The sequence below is a fragment of the Puma concolor genome, chromosome C1, assembly GCF_028749965.1.
Source record: "Puma concolor isolate L17-30 chromosome C1, mPumCon1.1.hap2, whole genome shotgun sequence".
NCBI lineage: Eukaryota > Metazoa > Chordata > Mammalia > Carnivora > Felidae > Puma > Puma concolor.
Genome location: NC_141674.1, coordinates 41,704,809 through 41,727,561, shown reverse-complemented (window position 1 = coordinate 41,727,561; position 22,753 = coordinate 41,704,809). Strand labels below are relative to the sequence as shown.

At 41.0% G+C, this 22,753-nt stretch overlaps 2 protein-coding genes across 14 annotated transcripts in view; one reads left to right on the top strand and one right to left on the bottom strand.

Moving 5' to 3' along the window:
* NRDC (nardilysin convertase) overlaps window positions 1–7,247 on the top strand; it is a 108,753-nt gene extending 101,506 nt beyond the window's left edge. For 2 of the 3 annotated variants that reach the window (XM_025912298.2, XM_025912297.2), the window contains 9 exons: window positions 1,051–1,082; window positions 1,336–1,474; window positions 3,696–3,743; window positions 4,036–4,088; window positions 4,521–4,604; window positions 5,173–5,263; window positions 5,549–5,665; window positions 6,781–6,870; window positions 7,028–7,247. In XM_025912298.2, coding sequence (XP_025768083.1) covers window positions 1,051–1,082; window positions 1,336–1,474; window positions 3,696–3,743; window positions 4,036–4,088; window positions 4,521–4,604; window positions 5,173–5,263; window positions 5,549–5,665; window positions 6,781–6,870; window positions 7,028–7,225 — 852 coding nt within the window. In that variant the 3' untranslated portion in view covers window positions 7,226–7,247. Of the gene's footprint in view, window positions 1–1,050; window positions 1,083–1,335; window positions 1,475–3,695; window positions 3,744–4,035; window positions 4,089–4,520; window positions 4,605–5,172; window positions 5,264–5,548; window positions 5,666–6,780; window positions 6,871–7,027 lie in introns of those variants that run through there. The other variant, XR_015254698.1, reaches the window with a different exon arrangement.
* A 676-nt stretch (window positions 7,248–7,923) lies between these two features.
* OSBPL9 (oxysterol binding protein like 9) overlaps window positions 7,924–22,753 on the bottom strand; it is a 194,143-nt gene continuing 179,313 nt past the window's right edge. For all 11 annotated transcript variants that reach the window (XM_086716949.1, XM_086716952.1, XM_086716950.1 and 8 more), the window contains 10 exons: window positions 18,320–18,405; window positions 16,928–17,099; window positions 15,620–15,704; window positions 14,803–14,913; window positions 14,466–14,529; window positions 14,204–14,344; window positions 11,682–11,760; window positions 10,752–10,843; window positions 8,894–9,029; window positions 7,924–8,642 (listed from right to left, as the gene is read on the bottom strand). In XM_086716949.1, the coding sequence (XP_086573075.1) occupies window positions 8,568–8,642; window positions 8,894–9,029; window positions 10,752–10,843; window positions 11,682–11,760; window positions 14,204–14,344; window positions 14,466–14,529; window positions 14,803–14,913; window positions 15,620–15,704; window positions 16,928–17,099; window positions 18,320–18,405 (1,041 nt within the window). In that variant the 3' untranslated portion in view covers window positions 7,924–8,567. The remainder of the gene's footprint in view (window positions 8,643–8,893; window positions 9,030–10,751; window positions 10,844–11,681; window positions 11,761–14,203; window positions 14,345–14,465; window positions 14,530–14,802; window positions 14,914–15,619; window positions 15,705–16,927; window positions 17,100–18,319; window positions 18,406–22,753) is intronic.

Here is a 22,753-nt window from a genome sequence, read left to right as displayed (position 1 = left end):
AATGAAAAAGAAATAGTGAGATAGAAGATGACCAAAACTCAGTGACTGATTGGATGTTGGGGTGAGGGAGAAGAGAGAAGTCTAAGATGATGCCCGGATTTCTTGCTTTAGAAACAGTGGGTTGGTGGAGGAGTAGGAAAAATAGTAGGTTTGGGGGCATATGAGGAGTTTGTTCTGATATATATTGAGTGGGATAGGTCTGTGAACCTTGTAATTACCTGAGGCCTCTTCCAGCCAAGAATGCTTGTTTGGGACTCTCCCTAAATTTTTTGCCTGTTGACCATCTTCCTTCATGGCTTTCTAGTTTCTCAGGACTGTTCCTTCAATGGAATATGTAACTGGCCACTCTTGAGACTGCTGTCTCCTCTGTACTTCCTCTGTCTTTATTCCCCCAACCCCCAAACCAGCCTTAGTTTCTTTTCCTTTCCTCAGAAAGAAGTTTAAAAGCTTTAACCCACATAGAGAAGAGCAGGATAGCTGCCTGCTTTTCTGAATACAGTGGGAGTACTGGGCTGGGGTCCTTTTGGTCTAAACAACTTTTGTACCATGAATTGCCCCAGATAGAAACCACTGTAAAGATGAGCTCACCCCTTCAGTTATCCCCCATTTTATAGGTTAGAAAACAGAAGTCTTGGGAGAGGATGCATTCACTTAGTGTGTTAAGTGTTGTTATTCTTTTGCTCATTCTATGCCAGGTTCTGTATTTATAGACCTAGGTTTCTAAAACATAGTCACAGGTATCCTAGAGGACACAGCTTAGTGGGTTTAACTGAACAGTTAAGTTTGATCGTGTCACAGTGTACAGGTTAACAGAATGCCAAAGGGAAAAAAGAGAGGAAGCTGTTCAGTTGAGAGCCACTTAATATTCAACAAACATAATATTAAATCAGTGAATGATGAGCCCAATTGATGAATTTTGCCGATTATATCTGCTTTCCTTATGCTATCCAGGGCTTCTTAAGCAATTAGAATGTTGATAGTAGTTGGTTCAGGGTGAAATTAATGTTATAAGTGCCCAATACAGTTATTTTTTTCTCTTTTGCTTCCTAGGAATCAGTGGATTTCCTGAAATATGTTGTTGAGTAAGTATTGGTATGAGTTTTCTCTGTAGGAGTTCTATATTCCTACCAGCAGGAGGGCCTTGAACCACAGCTCAGTTATTAGTAAATCCACAGGAGATGATACTACTCCTTGTAGTAGGTTTTCTTGAGGCTGGTTATGTAAACAAAGCAATTCAGAAGGGACTCTGGATGGCCTCACCTCTTCATAGTAGTTTTTGGGAGGGGGTAAGAGGATAAAGGCACTGTTCAGTGATCCACACTCATTCTTTTGCAGTAAGCTGAACTTCATGCCTCTGGAGCAGGAGATGCCTGTGCAGTTCCAGGTGGTAGAGCTGCCTAGTGGTCACCACCTGTGCAAAGTGAGAGCTCTCAACAAGGGTGATGCCAACTCTGAAGTCACTGTGTACTATCAGGTCAGCTGGCCCCGTTACACACAGCCATCCTCATGGCTAAGAGCCTGATGGAAGGTCCAGAGTACCTTGGAGTAGTGACCCTATGACTTTCGAGGCCCTTTATTTTGCATTTAGTTTTTTCCTTGCAGTCATTTGTCTTCTTGAAGCAATTACATTAAAAAAATTTTTTAATGTTTATTTTTGGGAGAGAGACAGACAGAGTTGAGTGGGGAAGGGGCAGAGAGAGGGAGACACGGAATCTGAAGCAGGCTCCAGGCTGTGAGCTGTCAGCACAGAGCCTGATGCAGGGCTCGAACTCATGACCTGTGAGATCACGACCTGAGCTCAAGTTGGACGCTTAACAGACTGAGCCACCCAGGTGCCCCATTGAAGCAATTGCATTTAAAAATTGCCCCTATCAGTGAAATGGATTCTTTTTCAGTCATAATGCTTCATTGAATCCTTCAACCACTGGGCCAGAGGGACAGAGACTGAAGAGTAGTTGGGAGTTCCTACATGTTCCCCTGACAGAACCAACCCCAGGCAGGAGGACATTTGTTAAAAGGACAGTTTTGAAAGAGACAAAAGTAAACATAGCCAAGTAATCAGTATATATAGCAAAAAGAATGACTACCAGAATTCCAATTAAAAATTTCAAAGCATTTAGATAAAGGATTTATCTCTTGTTTTATGGATGATGAATCTGAGGTCCAGAGTCCCTTACTTGCCTGAGGTCATACTAAGTGGGGCTTGAATTTATTCCTTACACCCCCAGATCCTTTGTTCTTTCCACATCATTCTGGGAAGGTGCGATTGGGCTTAAAATAAGGTAGAGCTTCGGAATAATCTCATTTGGTCCGTAGCTTGTGGTTAGCCCACTTACTTCTAGGACTATGGGGGACCTGTGCTTGTCTAGACTGATGTCAGACTTCCTACACTCTGGGGCTTCTACCGCTAGCTGCTGCTCTAGTTCCTTGAAGTCCTGCATGAGGAAGTCCCTTCTGTGTCAGGCCCTGTGAAGAGCCCTCTGGTCAGGGCTTTGGGCAGGGCTACATGGCCTTAGTGTCTGTCACTTTGTCCTTTTATTGTGTTTCTGGCCTGGACCTAAGTCTTTCCATTGAGATCCAGTTTGTCTGTAGAGCCCATCTCTTTCTGACTATAGTTGCCTCGTTTGTTTGCTTTCATCTAGCTTCTCAGCTTATTTGAAGCTGAAATGACTACCAGGCCCCAGAGTTCATAAATAATATGGCCTGGCCCTGCTTATTAGCCTTGTCCACATTTCCAGTGCTTCTGCTGCTCAAAACCATAGTACTTCTGTTTTAGGCAGGATTTCATAGCATAAGACCATGTGTGACCATGTCTGTCGAAGTGTTTATCAATCACCTGTTAGCACTAGCTTCCAAAACAAACTGCTTTCTTTAGGGCACCACTTCCCTCCCGCCAGACAACATTTTAAACTGGAAATTGATACAAGGTTTCAACTAGTTTTGCTACAGTCCTCTTAGAGGCAAACAGGAAATATCTTTGCCTGACTAAACAGGACTTGCAGGGCACACAGGCTTTAGCCTCTTCCTCTGGTGAAGTGGGAAGGAATAGCAATGAGTACGTGTCAGAGGAGCCTGCAAGAGCCTGACTATTTAATGTACTAGCAACATCCTTGGATTTTGGCCTCCTGCCCTTTCATTCTAATTGCATTATTTTGCTACTCTTCAGGATTGCCAGCATGTGGTCTCCAAGTATGGTATCAGCCTCTTAGGTATTTCTCTTAGCAACTGGTTTGGGTCCCTGTATGTGGCCTTAAAAACTTCTATTCATGTCCTTCCTATTGAAGGAATAGCTCCAGATACTGTTCATTGATCCCATTTTCTGCTTTTCTCCTTAGGACCCTGAACTGCATGTACTTGACTTTAGGTTATATCCTTTAGGTCCTCTGGGCAGGAACTGGCAGGTTGGGTGGGGATTATTGGACTTCCCTTCATGTGTGCCTGCAGTCCTGTGCATGGGCCAAGAATTCAAATGATCAAGCATGATTTCTGTCCTCACAGGCCTGCAGTCTAGTGGAAAGGCAGATGTATAAACAAAGTTGTTGCAAGTATGGCAACAGAGGGTGTGATCAACTCTTTGGGGGGAAGAGAAGAGTGGGATGGATACCTGAATAAATGGTTGCCAAGAATAACTGGATTCTTAAAAAGCCCTATAAGCCATTGGATTTTCAGTTGGTCTGACCAACTTCTCCTTTCAGTCAGGTACCAGGAGTCTGAAAGAATACACTCTTATGGAGCTGCTTGTGGTAAGTTGTAATAAAGGAGAGTTGAGGTGTTCAGGAGCCCTTGACCCACTACGAGGACTGGCCTTTATGCCTGGGAGCTAGGGACTTGGGAGAGGTCAGAGGCCTGTTTGGTAGGTGAGATGGTTATGTTTAGTATTCTCATCTGGTGTGAGAATGGACAGGGGGCCTGGGCGATTTAGGAAGACGACAGTAAAGAAGGATGGACTTGGGGTATGTGGAACACTTGGGGGTTAGAAATGGAGGTTTCTCTGCTGGGAGGAGTTGGGCTGATGGGTAGTATGTTGAATTACAGATGCACATGGAAGAGCCTTGTTTTGACTTCCTTCGAACCAAGCAGACCCTTGGGTAAGTCTGCTGGCAAGAGCACTGAGCTCAAATAAAGGTCTGGGGCTTACTTTGCAGGCTGAGGTTTATCAGATATCCTGACTGAGCAGCCTCAGAGCTCGCTGGTCCTTCCATGCCTTAGCATCATCATCATACCTACTGGTCAAGACAACTTCTAGAATTTGCATCTTGTACTGTCTATGATCAGGTTTTCAGTTCAGTCAAGTTTCAGAGATTAGCAAGGATAAAAGCTAGCCTGTAGTCCTCAGTTCAGGAGAGGGGGTGGACACCCTAACCTGAGAATGAAATAGATGCATATACGTTTGTGGATTCTCTTTCAGGACCTCCAGGTCCAGTAAAGATGTGCAGAAACCCTTCCTACTTACCTCTAGTTTCTGAGGGCAGGGCCCAGGTGACTACCTGCGTTCATAGAACTTTTCATTCTGGTTGTAGGTACCATGTCTACCCTACCTGTAGGAACACATCTGGGATTCTAGGATTTTCTGTCACTGTGGGGACTCAGGCAACTAAATACAAGTGAGTAGATGGGCCCAGCTATTATTATTCTTGGCCTGGAGAGTGGGGGCTATAGGTGCTTCCTTAAACCTCAGGCAACTCTGACCAAAATAGGGTTTGCTTCACTTAGTCACAAGGGGGTGGGGATGGAGGGTGATTCAGAGATGCCTGCCTGATCCAGGACAGATCAGTGGTTCCGGTGATCCTATAAGGCTTGACTCAAGTCCTGTGGTCACTGTGCACGGCTTGCCAATGTTTCCTCTCTTTAGGCAGGTCTGAGGACAAAAGCAAAGAATGCCTGGCCTAGCATTCATACTAGAACCAGAGTTACAAACAAGCCTTGTTTCTCAGCTTTGGGGTGGTCAAGCATGGGTTGTCACTGCTTCAGTATTGAGGAGATCAGGAAGTTGGGCTGGAGGTAGGGGTTGGGTTCTCTCCTGTATCTCCCTCAGCGTAGGGGAGTACTGAGGCCTGGGAGGAAAATACTTCAGTCTCTTCCCTAGAAATAATGCCTTAGCTCTTTTCTTCCTCTGCATTCTGCTTGAGACTAGGTTTCTGATGACTCTTAATTGAAGATGTTTTGTTTCAGTTCTGAAGTTGTTGATAAGAAGATAGAGGAGTTTCTTTCAAACTTTGAGGAGAAGATCGAGAACCTCACTGAGGATGCATTCAACACCCAGGTAACTGTGCTGACCTGCTCTTTTGTTCCTTGGCCCACACAAGCCCGTAAGACAGCTTGATACCAGTCTTGCCAGTGCTACCTGCTGGCCAGATTTTGAGTTTTGTAGCCCCCACCTTAACATGGTCATAATGTCTTTGTAGCTTTATCCTTCCCCATCGTGCTGCAGGTCCCAAATAAAGGGACCATAGCAGGTCTGTCACTAACCAGATTGAACAGGGCTAAGTGTGTTCTGGGGCATCTGGTGTGATACTATACCTGAGGGTCTCCTTTCTTGGTGGACCAGGTCACAGCTCTGATCAAGCTGAAGGAGTGTGAAGATACCCACCTTGGGGAGGAGGTGGACAGGAACTGGAACGAAGTGGTGACACAGCAGTATCTCTTTGATCGCCTTGCCCATGAGGTAGTAGTAACACAGTTTTGAGTGACAGAGCTCTGATAGGGACTCCTGATTTTATAGGAGTCCCAATCCCAAGCAAATCAATATTGTATGGAAGAGAAACCTGGGGTGTTCTCTAGGTTTGGTTTTTTACTAAATCAAATCCTGTTTCCAGACTGGCCTGTCTAGCACCTAAGTGAGCAGATCTATTTTTGTATTTATATTGTTTTTGTAAAATACTTTTATATTTTGTATTTATATTGAGGTTCACTGCAGGATTGTGGGGGGAAAAAGGGGTTTTCTATTTAAAGAAAATTGAGAACATCTGGTCGTTACGGAATTCCTCTCCAGATTCTGGCTGTGGTCTTTTTGACAGCTTCTAGCCCCAAGTAGTAAAACACACAAAAGCTCTGGAACTTGCAGTCTAGCGCTGAGACTATAACTGTATAAGGTGAATTAGCAAAGGACACAGAGGCAAGAAAGTTATTTAATAAGAGATTTCAGCCCAGCTCATACGGTGCTCCAGTTTTCCTATTAGAAGACAAAATTCTAAGGGCACCTGGGTGGCTCAGTCGGTTGAGTGACCGACTTCAGCTCAGGTCATGATCTCGCAGTCTGTGGGTTCAGGCCCCGCGTCGGGGCTCTGTGCTGACAGCTCCAAGCCTGGAGCCTGCTTTGGATTCTGTGTCTCTCTGCACCTCCCCTGCTTGCACTTTGTGACTCTCTCAAAAATAAAATTCTTTTTACCTGCTTCAGTTGTTACTATATTTTCTCAAGCAAGCTAGAATATACAGTTACCATGTACCTGAGAAGTGACACTGAGGCAGTAGTGGGTTTTGGCTCTGTGTGTAGTACTCAGCTATAATTACAGCATCTGCTACCCTCTCTTGCTTATTTGCCAGGGTTAATTATTGCTGTGAAACAGATGAAGGTGTGTCTCAGAGGCTTGTTTTCACCCTTCTCTGGAAGGTTGAAGGCAAGCTGATACCTGGAAGAATAAAATGATGTGCTCAGGTGCTAAGCAGGACCAAAGAGATCCACCTCGGGTGTTAGTTTAATAACAGTCTTTCCAGAAAATGCATTGCTAGTGTTTTTTATAGCTTGCTTTGTTTTTTCCTATCTTCCCTTTCCCCTGTAAGATTGAAGCACTGAAGTCATTCTCAAAGTCAGACCTAGTCAACTGGTTCAAGGCTCATAGAGGACCAGGAAGTAAAATGCTCAGCGTTCATGTGAGTATGGCTAACTGAAGCTGTAGCTCTATCCTTTTCAGAGCTGTCATTTAGCCCAGTTACCATTCACTGAGTTGGGGTTGGTATCAAAGATTCTAACAGGGCTTTGCCCAAATCTGGTCAGCCTTTCTCACCTCAAGTTTTTGGCTTCTTTTAGGTTGTTGGATTTGGGAAGTATGAGCTGGAAGAAGATGGTTCCCCTTCTGGTGAAGATTCAAACTCTTCTTGTGAAGTGATGCAGCTAACCTACCTGCCAACCTCTCCTTTGCTGGTAGAGTCTACCATCCCCATTACTGACATCAGGGCTTTCACATCAACACTTAACCTTCTCCCCTACCATAAAATAGTCAAATAAACTGCAGTCCCGTTGGCCTGAAGCATTGTGTATTTAAAAATGTGTTTGTATTTTATGAAGTTAGTTATACTGCTAGTAGTGCCATTGAAATTTTGCACTGCCATCATAGAATTTGACTTCTCCTCCTACCCACCACATTATGACTAACAAACCAAGGGTTACTATAGCAGCTGGCAGAGAGAAAGTAGCAGGGTGCACCAAGTGTGACCAAAATGCTTGCAGGAGCAATATGAGAAGCCCTGGCATGTCCTGGTTCTCTCAGATGGAGGATCTAGGTCTGTAAGAGAACCTTGAGAGGCCCTATGTAACCGATGTCTTAGTGCCTAAATGCTAGGTGCTAATACCTGTGGTTTTTTGTGTTTTTTTTAATGTATTTTTAAATAAAGATAGTTCTGTAATGCCCTTCAGAATGAGCCATTTTGCTGCTGTAGCATTCTTTTGTTTCAGTGTGGGGTGGGGGGATCTAATTATTCTTCCCAAACCCTCTAAAACAATAAAATATTTTTGTATAAAATGTTGGGAGCCCTATGTGTGCTGTATGAGAGTTCAAGGAAGACTCTGGAGGATAGCATGGTGGGGGCTAAAACAAGGTATAAAGGAGGGGTGGAAAAAAAAGAATAGATCCTCTATTATTTCTGGAGAGTCCTTAACTCTTAGATCCCAGGCTGCCAAACAATAAAAGAAACACATTAAAAAAAAACTGGAAAAATTACTTTATGAAGCCTTAAGAAGCACTGAGTATAATTAAATATAGTCCCGCATTAGATACAATTTAATAGTCCAATTCCTAATAGTCCAATTCCAAAACAAAAGTTGTTATAGGTGAGGCCAAGAAATTTCCTAACACTTGATTTTAATACATTGCACTAATTTTCTAAAATAACTCAGGAATATTTACAGTAGTTGGAGCATTTATGAAAATTCTGGCATCAGGTATATATTTATATATGTGTGTATGTAATTATATATATATATATCCATCCCAGAATTATATGAACTAGGAAACAAATGTAGATCTTAACAGCCATACTGGTATGCAAGATTTAAGACTGGGATTTATAAATGCTTTTCAAAGCATGGGGTTTGGGGAAAAAAGCAGACATCTTGTTTTCAAAACCTGAAGTTTTTCTCAGGACTGAAGTCAAAACTGTAACTGCCACAGAAAAGGAAAAAACGGGAAGCTTTTCTTGCTTTAATTGTTCATCTGCATCAGAAAGTCCAGTATCCCTGAGATAGGAACCACTGCAATAAGAAGGGAGTGAATAGGTTCTCCCAAAGGAAGATTGTTGCTTAATTATGCCTATTGCCCTGGTCATCAGGTGTAAACATTGCATTTCCCAACCTAATGCTTTGCAGCACCAAGACGTTTCAGTAATGGTTCATCATAAACCCAACATTCTCCATCTTCATGAAATAGCTGTAAAAGAAATGGAAAATTCAGTTACTCACTTGCTCTGTACTTCTAGAATTATACTTATTATTTTATATTTTCTTCCATTACACTAAAATGAGTTTCAGGCAGGGACCAAGGCTCATTTTGTTTATCGCCATGCTTATTTAAAAGTGGTCCTTCACTTCAGCATTCGCTGAAATGAGTGAGTTATATACCTCAGGATACAGAGGGAATAGGAGCTGGGACCTTGGGGCAGGCAACCCAAACAAGCTTACCCTGGTCTCCCACTGAATTTCCTTCTCTTTCCTTTCCCGGGCTTCTGCTCTTTGTCTTTCTTCAAGTCTATGCTTGGCTTCAGTTGCTGCATCAATGTCTCTGATTTTTAAGTTGAAAGTGACATCCTTCCAAAGGCTAAAGAAAAGAAGTCAAGGTGCTAAGTACTTGACGGACAAAGGAGTTAGCAAACTTGAGAATGAAAGTCTAGAGCCTCACTAAATACAGCACAATGAAAGTATAAGTCAAATAACTTTGAGTATAGTTCACAGACAATCTCCTTAAAGTGGCAAAGAACAGAGAAATGGGCTTGGAAGATTGCACTGTTAGTGTCAAAGGAAGAAAATAAAGGATGGGCAGAAAGTTGGATATGGTAGAGACAACAGGAAAAAAGAACAGAACTGAAACCTGGGATTTTACTTCTGGCTTGACCTGTAGTTGCTATGCAACTTTAGGGGGTATGTTTACCTCTCCATGGGGCTTGAGTTTGCTGTATTATAAACCAAAAGGGTTATTAGATCAGGGGAGAGAAGTTCCATTTCAGAAAAACTCCCCTGAACAATGAAATCTTGGAGAAACTGTGTGAATAGAGTAAGAGTCAAGATGTGAAACAGAGGCTTATCGGGGTAAGAGATGTGGCTTCTTCTCAGAGCCTGGAAGATGACAACTAAGTAAGACTAGTGTCAGTGTACAAATGAAGATGCCTAGGAACCAGAAAAGTGGCCATGACTAAGATCCCCCTATGGATTTCTATAGATTTCCACTTACTAATAGGACCAGGCCGTCCAGCCAAGCAGACTGTTAAGTCAGAGACCATAGTTGGGTGTTTAAGATCCTCTTCCTTCACTTAAGAAATACCCTAATATGCTAAACAAAGAACTTTAGTGCATGATTCCTTAAACCACTGAAAGATCTGGATTTTACTATGCAGATGGAAAAGGAAAAAATTAGGTTTGAAACCACTGGAATATTGAGTATCAACTAGATATCTGATGATATTAAGGAACCTTTTTTTAAAAATTTTTTTAGAAAGAGTGTGAGGGGGGGAGAGGGGCAGAAGGAGAGAGAGAGGATCTTAAGCAGGCTCCATGCTGAGCATGGAGACCAATGTGGGCTTGATTCCACAGCCCTTGGATCATGACCTGACCTGAGCCACCCAGGTGCCCCAGGAATTTTTTTAAAGCATGATCATGATATTGTGGCTAGTGGTTTTTAGGTCACTTTATTTATTTTATTTTGAGAGAGAGAGCATGAGCAGGGAAGGAAAAGAGAAAAAGAGAGAATCCCAAACAGGCTCTATGCTGTCAGTGCAGAGCCTGATATGGGGCTTGAACTTCCCAACCGTGAGATCACAAACTGAGCTGAAACCAAGAGCTGGACACTTAACCAACTGAGCCACCCAGGCACCCCTTTAAAGTCACTTTAGAGATACATACTGAAATACTTAGAGATGAACTTTAAGGAAAAAAAAAATTTTTTTTTGCAACAAAAAACCTGAGGGTGTTGTACACACCTCTACTGGAAACCTCACTGCCTTCTTGTATAAACCACAAGGTGATAAGCCAACGACACAGTGAATACTTACTATATCCTTACATCATTTATATACTACATGATTATCTCATTTAGTCCTCACATCAACTCTGAGGTAGTTCCCATTTCAGGAAAGAAGGCAAAGAGATGCTTAGCTTACCGTCATGGTTACACAGCTACTAAAGTGGTGGAGCTCCATATGAACCCAGGTATTCAAAATTAGTCTGTACTGTTACACTGTGCTACTGTGTCTCTAAAACCCAGCCCTGCCTATGCCTAGCCATTAGCAGGGGCACTGCCACAACAACTCTAGCAAAGTTCTCTTACCAGCGGGATTCATACTCATTCTGATCTTCTAACTTCCTCACTTTCTTCTTAATTATAGGCAACTTCTTGGTATCTATAAAAACTGCATTTTCCTAAAAAACAAGAGGTAGGTAGATACTTTATTGTTCAAACTGTTCTAGGAGGAAAAGTCAACTCTTCCCAGAAGTCCTGAACAGATTTAATAATCAAATCCCACATTGGAAGACAACATATAAACAGTTTCATATGCTACTATCAGCATAAAATAACATTAGTGTATCTTAAGTCTTGATACAAGCTCAACAGAGGTTTTCAATGTGGCTAAGTGCTACATGCTCAGTATTAAATCTCTTAGGAAAGCTCGACCCATAAACAATGACTTCTAATGTTAAATGCTGAAGTGCTTTTTACATTTTTACATTTCAAATTCTCCAAGTCCAAAATCCAGTTCATTGGCTCCTCCTGTTAATCCCATTCCACCTTCCTCCCTACTTTAATTAGGTACTATTTGCAAGTTCCTTTAGGTCAAGGACTGTCTTAATCATTTCTGCATTCCTGGTGCTAGCTAGGTAGTAAATACATTTCTTGTAAAAGAGTCAAGCTGTGTATACAAACAGACGAGTTAGTTTAGCACTTAATTTTATAAATATACCACATATTCTAATGATATAGCTAAACCAATTTACTGGGTTTGGCATACAGTATGCCAAGCATTTTTTTCACATATATTTTGAGTATATATATATATACGTGTGTGTGTGTGTGTGTATATTTGAGAATTCTGAGAGAGGAGAAAATAAAAATCGCTGTACTGCTGGGGAAAACGCAGGGGAAGGAAAAGGATTTCCCTGAAGAGTTGGCATCAGAGCTGGCCTCAGTGTTTAAATTTCCAGATGAAGGAAGGCTATAATTCAACGTAGCCTAAAACAAGTATAAAATACAGGTTCTTACCCCTGTTGCATATTTTGCATACATTACACCATTCCATTCCCCTTCAACTGAGCAAAAAGATTTCTTGTCATTTGGAGAACTAAATAGAAAAGGAAACATTTCTGTTAGTCTTAATTTAAAAATTACCAAAGAATCTGGTTGGTGTGGCCTTCTACACAGAGCAGAACATAGAAGAGCAACTGTGAAATAAGTCTCTGGTGAAAGCAGCTTAGTAAAATTGGATTTCCCTGAGCCAACTATAAGAATGAGGGCCCTAAACAAGATGCTAATGAACTGAAGATCCTATGAACAGTGGGCATGAGATGAGCAAGAGAGCCTTGTCCTGGAGGCACAGGGGCCACAGCAGATGATGGACAGTCCCTGTCCTCAAGCTGTTCACAGCCTAGTTGTGGAGACCTCACCGTCGAGATTCTGGGTGGTAAGTGCTATGGTGAGTTTATGTGAGCACTGGAGATCAAAGGCAAAAGTTGGAATGAAGGTCAGGGAAGGTCTCACTTAAGGATGTAACACTGGAGACCAGGCTTTTCATCCTTAGGAAGGATCCTGAAGTCCAAAGGTCAAATGGTTTGACCTCTTTTCTTGAGGAAAACCCCAACAGGCCTCTACTTGGACATGACAATAGTATGTATGGCAGGTATGAAATTTGGGAAGTTAAGCATCACAGCAAAGGACAGGTTAGAAAGGGTAAGGTATGAACATAGGAGGAGCTATAAAAGAGGTCAGAAAGAAAAAAATACACAGGGTAGAAGGATGCAAACTGCAATCACAGTACTGAAACAAGCTTCCACTATGATTTAGGGGCTTTGGGTGAAGAGGGACAAAGGGGAAAAGAAATGGACGAATCCCTTGTTTAGAAGCTCATTGTGCAGTCTTCTCAAAGTGTGTTGGGGACTCTTGGGGGTTCCCAAGACTCTCTTAGGTCAAAACTATTTTTATAATATTAAGACATTACTTGCCTTTTTCACTCTAATTTTCCCATAAGGGTACAGTGTTTCCCAGAGACATGATATGTAGCAAGAGACTGACAACAAGCAGTTAGGAGAACCCAGCTGTTTTCTATTGTATCAGAGATTTACAAAATTCAAAAAATGTATAATGTCACTCTTCACAAATTTTTTAAAGAAAAGTTTTGGAAAAGTTTTTTCATAAAAATACTATTGTCATTTGTAAATGTATTTACAAGTATTTTTAAGTCTTAATTTATTTTTTTAAAAAGTATTTAAGGAAGAAAACGCACGCTCGAGCAGGGGAAGGGCAGAGAGGGAGAGAAAGAATCCCAAGCAGGCTTCACACTATCAGTGCCGAGCCCAATGCAGAGTTTGATCCCATGAACCAAACCATGAGATCGTGACCTGAGCCGAAATCAAGAGTCCGACACTTGACCAACTGAGCCACCCATGCACCCCCTTTAATTTCTAATGTGAGAGATATCAGTGGATATAATAGACATAGACAAAGCTCTTCGGGGCTCTTAATCATTTTTAAGTGTAAAAGCAGTCCACAGACCAAAAACTTTGAGAGCCACCCAGCTGGTACAACCATTCATCATCTTGTGCTCAAATCCCTAATTTAGAGTCTACCAAGTACTCTTCTCAGCTCCCAGCTTTGAGGGAAGTTTTCTATATACGGCTATGACTGGCAGAAGATTTTGCTGAGCCAGCATTTCCTGTTGGTGCTGGTTACCTCCAAAGAACACTGAGAAGCATCCATGCCTTTGTTCTGGACATCCAATTTCCACCACCTGCCTATTTTGGAGGCACAGATGCATTAAAGTGGTGACTTATGCTACTCTCTGAGCTCTGCCCATATTCTCTGACTGCAGTAATTTTTTGGATTTTACACTGATCCTTAGCAACCTTCATCTTATATTTGTGGTGCTTCCTGCTCCAGATTTGGGTGGGTGGGTGGGGGGGTGCTGATTTTGTCATCCCAATCATCTATCTCCCTGGAAAACTGGTTAACCAGTCATGTATCTTCCGTCTGCAACACTGTTCCCAATAAGGCCTTTTAGGGAAGACAAAGTCCTGCAGATGTTCCTTTTCCAGGCAGGCTCTGTCTGTTACCCAGACAGCACAGTTGTCTTCATCTGACCCTAGATGGAAGCAAGCCAAGATGTGATGTTTTCCCCCGGCAAAGGCACAGAAAAAAGGACTGTGAGGTCTTGGAGACAATGCAGCAGGAATCACAGAGTCTACTGTACAGACTAGCCCATCATCCAATCTAGCAGTAATGAGTCAGAAATCTACGATTTGCATTAACTAGGCAATTTAAGAAGACTCCCCTCAGGTTTCTGGGAAGGAAATCCCACCAATGAATGACCTGTGAGTGTTCTGAAATCCAGACTTTAGGTCTTCTTCTGATAATAGGATTTTAGGAAGAGACATGACATACAAGATGTGAAACAAGTTTACAAAGACAGAACCAGTCAAACCGTCAATTCCTAGTAAGTTATAGTTCAAGACAAAAAGAAAAGTATTTCAGCGAAGCACAAGAGCACTGAAGCAGGAAAACAAAATACCTACAAAATCTCAGCAGTAATTCTGTGCTTCTTGCCCCCATAGAAAGGCTTAGTGTGGAAGACGATATTTGCACTATATCCAGTTTTGGAACAATTGATATTGCATTCTCCACCTAGTTCCACCCAGGGCACTGTGAGGATAGACCTGCAAAACCAAAAGTGCACGTAAGGCTGACAGTTTAGAGGAAAAAAAGGAGGAGTGTAGCTTAAGGAACAGCAGGGTCTGCTGCCAGCTGGTCAGAGGAAATGGGCATAGCTCTACTTGCCTTCCATAACCATTTGGGAATGTGAGAATGTAATGTTCGTCATAATCTAGACATGAGACACAGCCTGTGGAGAGAAGGGATAGAATCTCTGATGAGTAGTGTCAACTGGCCATAAAGATTTTGTTGTCTGGTTGATAGATACTCCAGAATACTCCATTCAATTTAGGGAAAATCAATCTCCCACCCCTGCTCTCATCCCCAATACGCATATTTATATGCAAATGATGAGATCCAGTCTGGCTTTCTGGTGCCATTTCCCCTCACTAGACAAGGGTCCAGCACATATTTGAATAAAATTCTATTAACAGTGCAGTCCACCCTAAGCCCACAGACTTACCCTGCCCTATGTTGTGCACCCCAATCGACATCCCAAGGAATTTTGATTTGGTCCAGATATGAGCATTGAATTGTATCTTCTTGTTAAAACACTCAGCATAAAAAGCTGAAACTGAATAGAAATTATTTGCAATTAGTGCACTACATAGCTATAGTCACCTCTCCAACACAACTTGGAGAAAGAACAAGCTCCACTGGGAAAATCCTTGTAGCCCTCAAAGAACAGCCTCAAATGAGGCCAGAAGGTATCTAACTGCCTTTTCTACCCTGTTTCTCCCAATGCAAGCACCATTCAGGGCCATATAAGAAGGAACTTTCCTGAATGATGACGCTGTAGCAATCCTGGAAGCTTAAAACTCTTCTGGTCAGTAAGCATGTCCTCGCCACAGCCCCAACCTGGGACCATCCAGTATTTCCAGTGTTAACACTGTGTTGAACAATTAAGACATTAAGGATGTGCATTCTCTCCACTATGTCAGAAATATACGGCGCAGAAACTACATCTCATTTTATAAACTGTCAAAATTGAAGTCTCTATAACATAGCTTGTTATGTGTAAGAGGACTTTAGAAGCACCAACGAGTTAGTTGCCTAAATCCCTGCTTTCTATACACAGTTTATCAGTGAATAGAATCTTTGGCATTTATATAAGGAACAGACAGGAGAAACTAATCCTCCTTACAAAGATACAGGCAGCCATAAAACTGGTATATCAGCTGAGTGAGGTAAAGCTGAGTGACCTCAGCTATGAAGCTTCTCATGACCCTTTAGACAGAACAGTTCGACAGTGGATGGTACAGAAAAGCCCTGTAACTTACTGGGTGGATGATGGGAAACCTGCTCAGCCACGAATGTCACACAGTTTTTGGAAACCCAGGGAACTGGTCCTTCTGAAACTAGCTCCTGTAAGCAAATACAACATTTTCTTTTGATGTGGAAACAAATGACACTGTGGACAGTCTAACAATTGGAGTCTCTGCCTCCCAAGGTGGTTAACTGTTCTCTCCTCCACACACACCAAGCACCTTATACACACTTTTATTATGGCACTTAACTTCACTACTGGAATTATGGCTTTGTGTCAGTCTGCCTTGACTAGGTCTCCCTGAGACATCCTTGAAGGCAAGCATCATGTGCCTAACTCAGGGGCAGCATAGAACAGACAGCGGTCACTTATCAATGTCTGCCAAATGAGTAAGAACAGACAAATTACAGTGCCTGTCTTCAGTAAGGACTACATGTAACAAATCACACGGAAAGGGAAAAATACGGAGATTTACGTTTACTCAGGCTATTATGTATCAGGCACTGTGGGCTAGGGCCTTTTTACATTTGCTTGAGTATTCCTTGTTGGTCATCTTCCTCAAACCAACCTCTAGATGTTGGGACCCTGGGGACTCAGGTCTGGGTTACTTACTCTTCTCTATGCTGTCTTCCTAGATCATTTCACCTCATTCCAGCGCTTTAAATGTCATCTAAATATACTAAAATCTCTAAAAGACCCATTTTCCCCCTTAGACTCTTCGACTCCAGATTCTTAAAATTCTAACTCCCTGATAATTCCACATACATGTGTAACTCATACTTTTTATTTCAAATTCGAGTTCTTGATTCTTTCTCCCCAGATATAATTTTTTTCCTTTTTTGTAAATGGCATCAACCAACTGCTGAAGCCCACATGCAGGGTTCATCTCTGTCCCCTTTCTTTTACTTCTCCAGTCCACCTATCACTATTACCTCCACAATACAGCTTAAATCAACTGTGTCTCTCCTGGAATAATGCCAAAAATTCCTCGGTGGTCTCTTTCCTTCTTTTTGCCCCTTTCCAATTTATTTTTAACAAAATCATTACAGCGATCTTTTCAAAATAAAAATACAATCCTGATAAGCCATAAAATTACCATTATGGCCCACAAGGCCTTCCATGACCTGATCTGTGAATCTCATTTCCTGCCACTTCTTCCCTGCTCACTGTATCTAGAGTATGTTGCTCCAACAGCACTGCTCTGTGAGTGCTGAGCATCTTCTGATTTCTGCCTTCACCATTGTTATCTGCCCCCAAATAAAATGAAATCTTGAATCAGTCTGCAACTTAAGATTATTAAAAATGTCAGTGTAGAACTCACTGCGTTCTCTTCAGTATCATTTGGTAATGTCCAGTGACACTGAAAGATTTCGCCCAAAATGGGGTTGTATGGCTTTTTGGCAACCGATCCTTTCCTTCCTGCATGAAAGGCTGAGAGGTACCATTTCACAACCTGAACCATTCGATCTCTGGCATCCTTCTGGTCACTAATGCTGCAAGGGAGAAAGACAAAATGTAATGTCCTGCTTTCTAGTAACAGAAAAGCTGATGCAGCACTCCTCAGCATGGTCCACCCTAAGCTAGGCTGAGAGGACCCAAGACAAAGAGTTACTTCTAAGTTTCTTTTTAAAACTGAGGTATAATATACATGATTAGACACACTAGTCTTAAGTGTTCGGTTTGATGAATTTGATAAATGGATATAGCTGACCTTTGAATGACATGGGTTTAAACTGTTTGGGTCTCCTTACACGTGGATTTTTTTTCGATAAATACAGTAAAGTACTGTAAATGTGTTTTCCCTTATGACTTTAACAATGTTTTCTTTGCTTTAGCTTTCTTTATTGTAAGAATACATAATATATGTTATGTACAAAAATATGTGGTAATACTGTTTATGTTATCAGCAAGGCTTCTGGTCAGCAGCAGGCTATTAGTTAAGTTTTGGGGGGAGTCAAAAGTACACACAGATTTTTGACTGTGTGGGGGATAAGCAACCCAAATCCCCATGTTATCCAAGGGCCAAGTGAATACCAATGTCAACCAGTGTGCCCAACCATCATGAAACCTCAAAGTGATTTATATCTGGCTTCAGTAAACCACAGTCCAAGGCCAAAGAATGTAGTCAGAGAAGATGGATTAGAACATCCTGCCATAAAGAAAAATTTCCTGCTACCACTGAAAAACAATGTGAACTCATCTCCTTGTAAATCAATGTCAACTTTAGAATACTTTACCCTTTGTACATATATCTAATATTGCAATATTTAAAAAATGAGTCGGTCTGTAATCTGGACACTAGACTATAAGCTCCTCAAGGGCAGACACTGTGACTTTTTCTTTCTCCAGCTCATAACAAAGTCCTGGCAAATAAGAGGTGCTTTAGAATGGTTTGCTGAACTCAATTAACTGAATTTCGTCAGGATATAGTATAAACAGTGATTACCAATCCCTGGATCAAATAAGCTCATAGCCTTGGTTCTATAAACACTGCCTCTCAAGATTTTTTAGCATCTAACTTGGTTGCCTAACAACATCACCACCATATAACCTAAGCAAACAGACAGGTATCTAATAAAACAAAGTATTTAATGGCTTTCCCCAGAAATGTCTGAAAGGTAAAAAGGATAAAAGGAATCCACCTATCCTGTACAAACACAAAGCTACCAAGTAACATCTTAAAAATTGGAAACTACAGTGTTCAGGCAAATACCTCACAAACAGGTCCGGATGTGCAAAAAAGTCTGCATACATTTCTAACAGAGATCTTCTTTCAAGAATGAATGTTGGAAGAACTACCTGAAAAACATACACATTTGACCCTTGAGGATCAAATTCCACTACAGATAAACAGACTACTGTATTGATTAAAAATTTTTTTTTACCCAAAACCAAAAAAATCTCATTCCAATCATGGTAATACCCACCACGTACTGCCCAGCATGCTTCTGATACCTACTTTCCAAACTATTCTGATTCAGAAATGCTCATTAACCTGCCCGGCAGATGGGAAATGAAGAACAGATTTTCAATGTTCAGACGTCACTTCCTCTGTGCAACCTCCCTATTGCTCCCAAATCAGTATAACGATGACAAACTCTCAGCACCAACTCTCTGATGCTTTCTACCTGCTGGGGCACTACATATACTTTATGTTATTAAATTGTACAACAATCCTGTTATGAAAAAACTAATACCCCTATTTTACAGTCAAGAAAAATGAAACTCAAAGAGAGTAAGAAATTTTCACATTGCTCCGTACTGCTGTGGAATTCAAAACTGAGTCTGACATTGAAGGCTCTGTGCACTTTCTAATAATGCTGCTTCTCTGTTATTGTTAGTTGTATTAGGTAATGGATATACTTACAAACCTGTCTCCTCAAATAAATGATCTCCTAGAATGCAAGGACCACACTTACTTACACTTGCATTCATGGCTACTATTACACAGTAAGAAATCTTTAAATGAGCATTAAAGGAATAAACAAAGAAGAGAATAAGGATGGGAATCAATGAACTCTTTCTACCAGGGACTGAGCCCATGAAGAAACGCTGAGGGGCTGGGAATATGGCAGAGGAGAAAGTAAATAGGAAACTGGAATATGGGAAGAAGGAATGAGGAATATTAGGAACAACCAATTAAAAAGAGAAGAATTTAATTAGGGAATGGAAGAACAGTTTTTGATATGTCTATCAAATTACAGTATTCATTATAGAGCACCACAGTGAGCAAAAATTCCCTTAAATTTAGTAATTACTGCATGTGAACTACATTCAAGGTTCTGTGTTAAAATCCTGTAGAAAAGGCAAAGGTAAGTTTGAGAGAATAATATCATATAAGAGATGTTCAAAGTGTCCTGGAAGTTTAGGAGAAGGAAAGATCATGTTCTGTTAGGCAACCAGAATGAGGGCAGAGCTGGGAAATGACTCACTGAGGTAGCACTACAGAAAAGCCTTAGAAAAGAATAAGACTGTATAGAGGAGAAAACAGAAAAACAAGACATGGTCATGGGCGGGGGCGGGGGGGGGGGGAAGGGGGAAGACATGGAGACAGGAAATAGTGTGTGACAGGGATTTACCAGTGTACCAGTGTGGTTGGGTATATTAAGAATACAAGAATGATGGAACACAGTTTAGAAACAACACTATGGCTCTAACATTTAGAATCTTTGTTATCAGACTCCAGAGTTTACATTTTAAAGTTTGTTTGAGAGAGGGAGAGCAAATCCCAGGCAGGTACCTCACTGTCAGCACAAAACCTGATGAAGGGCTTGAACTCAGGAACTGTGAATCATGACCTGAGCTGAAGTTGGGACACTTAACCGACAAAGCCACCCAGATGCCCCAAGAGTTTACAGTTAAGTAAACATTCTCCTATGTATGTTTCTTTCCCATATATGCTCATAATCTAAAGATGGTTAGACTGGTAGGTAAGCTTATGTACTGACTTCGTACAACCAACTTCCTACCACTCTTGAAAAACAAATTACAAACTGCTAATTAAGAATGTTAAAGAACAAAACTGGGGTAAATACTTTTAATATATAAATAACTCTGACAAACCAACAAGAAAAAGATTACTACTGCTCGGAGAAAAATGGACAAAAGTACTGAACTTTTCTTCAAAAAGAAGAAATGGCCAAAACCCAATTTACATGTAATAAAAGAAAAAAGAAAAGATTTTTTTCTCCCTACTTAAATTTTCTTGATAACTCTCACTCAACAGCTCTTCTTCAATGTTTTTAGCAATATACTGATACATGCCATTATGTCAAGTCACTGGAACAGGGCTAGGCTGTCTTAGACCTGGGTTCAAGTACTTATTTTGCCACCCCTTAGGTATGAGGAGCCCCTGGAAAATTAACTCAACTTCTGTAAGTTTGTATAAAAGGAGGATAATTACATGCCCTGCTTCTACCTTAGAACTGTTTGGAAGATCAAGTGAGGTAAATGGGATGTGACTTTGTAGTATTTCTGAACACTACAAAGTACTTAGGAAAGAAGTCTTTTTTTAGAAAGTATCTCAAGTGAGAAGATACATTTAAAAATAGAATGAGAAAAATTTAAGGCATTACTGTAATATTTTGGAATGCATAAAGGCATCAAGATTTCAGAATCTGTTGGCAATCATAGCCATTTGTTTGTGCCAATAACTAAAATAACTCATTATTAACATACTTGGTAAAAAATTAACAATTATTATCACATCTTTGATAATATAACAAGCTTATAGTAACTATGGACCAAATGTAGATTAACTGGCAGAGGAAATTATGTGAGGCAAGTATTACAAACTTGATTGTGGCAGACACTTTTGGTTGTCTATGCACATCCCTGCTTCATCCTTAGTAAGAGAATTCTGATTCAGCTCAAGATTCATGAGAATCTAGATTCATGAAAGTCACAGGGTCCTCCCAGATCTCAAGGGGTGAATGTGGATAAATCTGTACCTATCATTTAACCTCCCTTACTAGGTACTGGTTTAGGTGTGGGCACAAGCATCACTCTGGCCAATAAGATTCAGTTGGAAGTCTGAGGGGCCACTACAGAAGAATGCCCTTCCCTAATAATAATAACAAATCCAGGAAAAGCAATTATTTTTCTGGCTCTTGACATTATTTGCCTAAGGATGTGATGACTGGAAGTGGGACAGCCATTTTGCAATTACAAAGAGACAAGCCTGAGTGTGAAAGTCAACATGCTAAGGATGGAGGAACAGAAGGAACCTAGGTTCTTTCTCAGACACAACTGACTGAATTAATCCCAGAACTATGCTACTTCTAGCCTTCTCATTATATGAGATAATAAATCTCATATTGTTCAAGATATCTTCTGGTTAGTCATCCATTACTGAAGACCAAGACAGACCAAGGTGGAAAATACAGAAAAGAAATATTTAGATGTCAACATCTAAAATTACACTATAACTTGCAAATTTGAAGTGACAATTCTGTCCCAGCAATTATGCAATCTAATGATCACCAAAAAAGTTCTGGGACAAACTTCTGCAAATATTCTCTTACCTGAAAATATTCTCATACCTGGTAAATATGCTGATTTCCACAAATTAATGCTATCCTTGTGTTTCTGTTCTCATTTAGATTTAAGGTAAAAGGTTTTATTATGGACACTTACTTGGAAAGTATTAAGGATTAGTTTTTTCCTCAATAACCCTCTAAATCCAAAACCAAAATGAAGCTGACTGCTGATGAAGACTATATATAGCCCTGGAGCTGATTTGGTCTTAAAAAAAGTGAGAGTCCTAAATTTTATTAACTTTCTAAAGCCAGGTAAAATAATAATCTAACCAATATGAAAACTACTAGAGCTCAAGTCTTTAGGACAAAAGGCAGTAGTAGAAAGACTGCAGATTTTGAAGTCACAGACCAGATTAGAATCTTAGTTCTGCCACTTAATAGGACTCAGCCAAACTACTCAGCCTCTGTGGGTTTTAGTTTCCTCATCTATAAAATGTTAACAGTAACACCTTTGCAGAGCTGTGATGAGAATGAAGTGCAAGAATAAGGTTTCCAGGGGCACCTGGGTGCCTCCGTTGGTTAAGTGTCCGACTCTTGGTTTTGGCTCAGGTCATGATCTCACGGTTAGTGAGTTTGAGCTCCACGTTGGGCTCCACGCTGGCAGTGCAGAGCCTCTTTGGGATTCTGTCCCTCCCTCTCTCTGCCCATCCCCTACTCATGCGCTCTCTCCCTCAAAATAAACAAACATTTTAAAAAAATGTTTAAAAAAAAAAAGAATATGGCTTCCAGCACAGTGGCAGGGATATACAAAAGGCACCCACATGCTAGTCTCCTAAATCAACAGGGCATTTCTGTTTAGAGCACCAAGTTTAAATTCAAATTAAAATGCAGACCATAGTAAGTGTATGGTTCAATATGTCATACAATTTCCCATTTACTACCTGTTCCAATCCTTAACAACAACCCTGTGAAGTGGCCACTGTATGTTCATCTTGCATGAGAAATGTAAAGATCACAGAGGAGGGGACCTGTGCAAACACATGGTTTCGTAATAGCAGAGGCAGGATGTAAACAAGGGTCCTCTAACCCCAATTTCAGAACTCTGCTCATTTGATTCTGTGCACACCACACTACTTTAGGTTTTATCCAAATAACTCATCAAGCCCAAC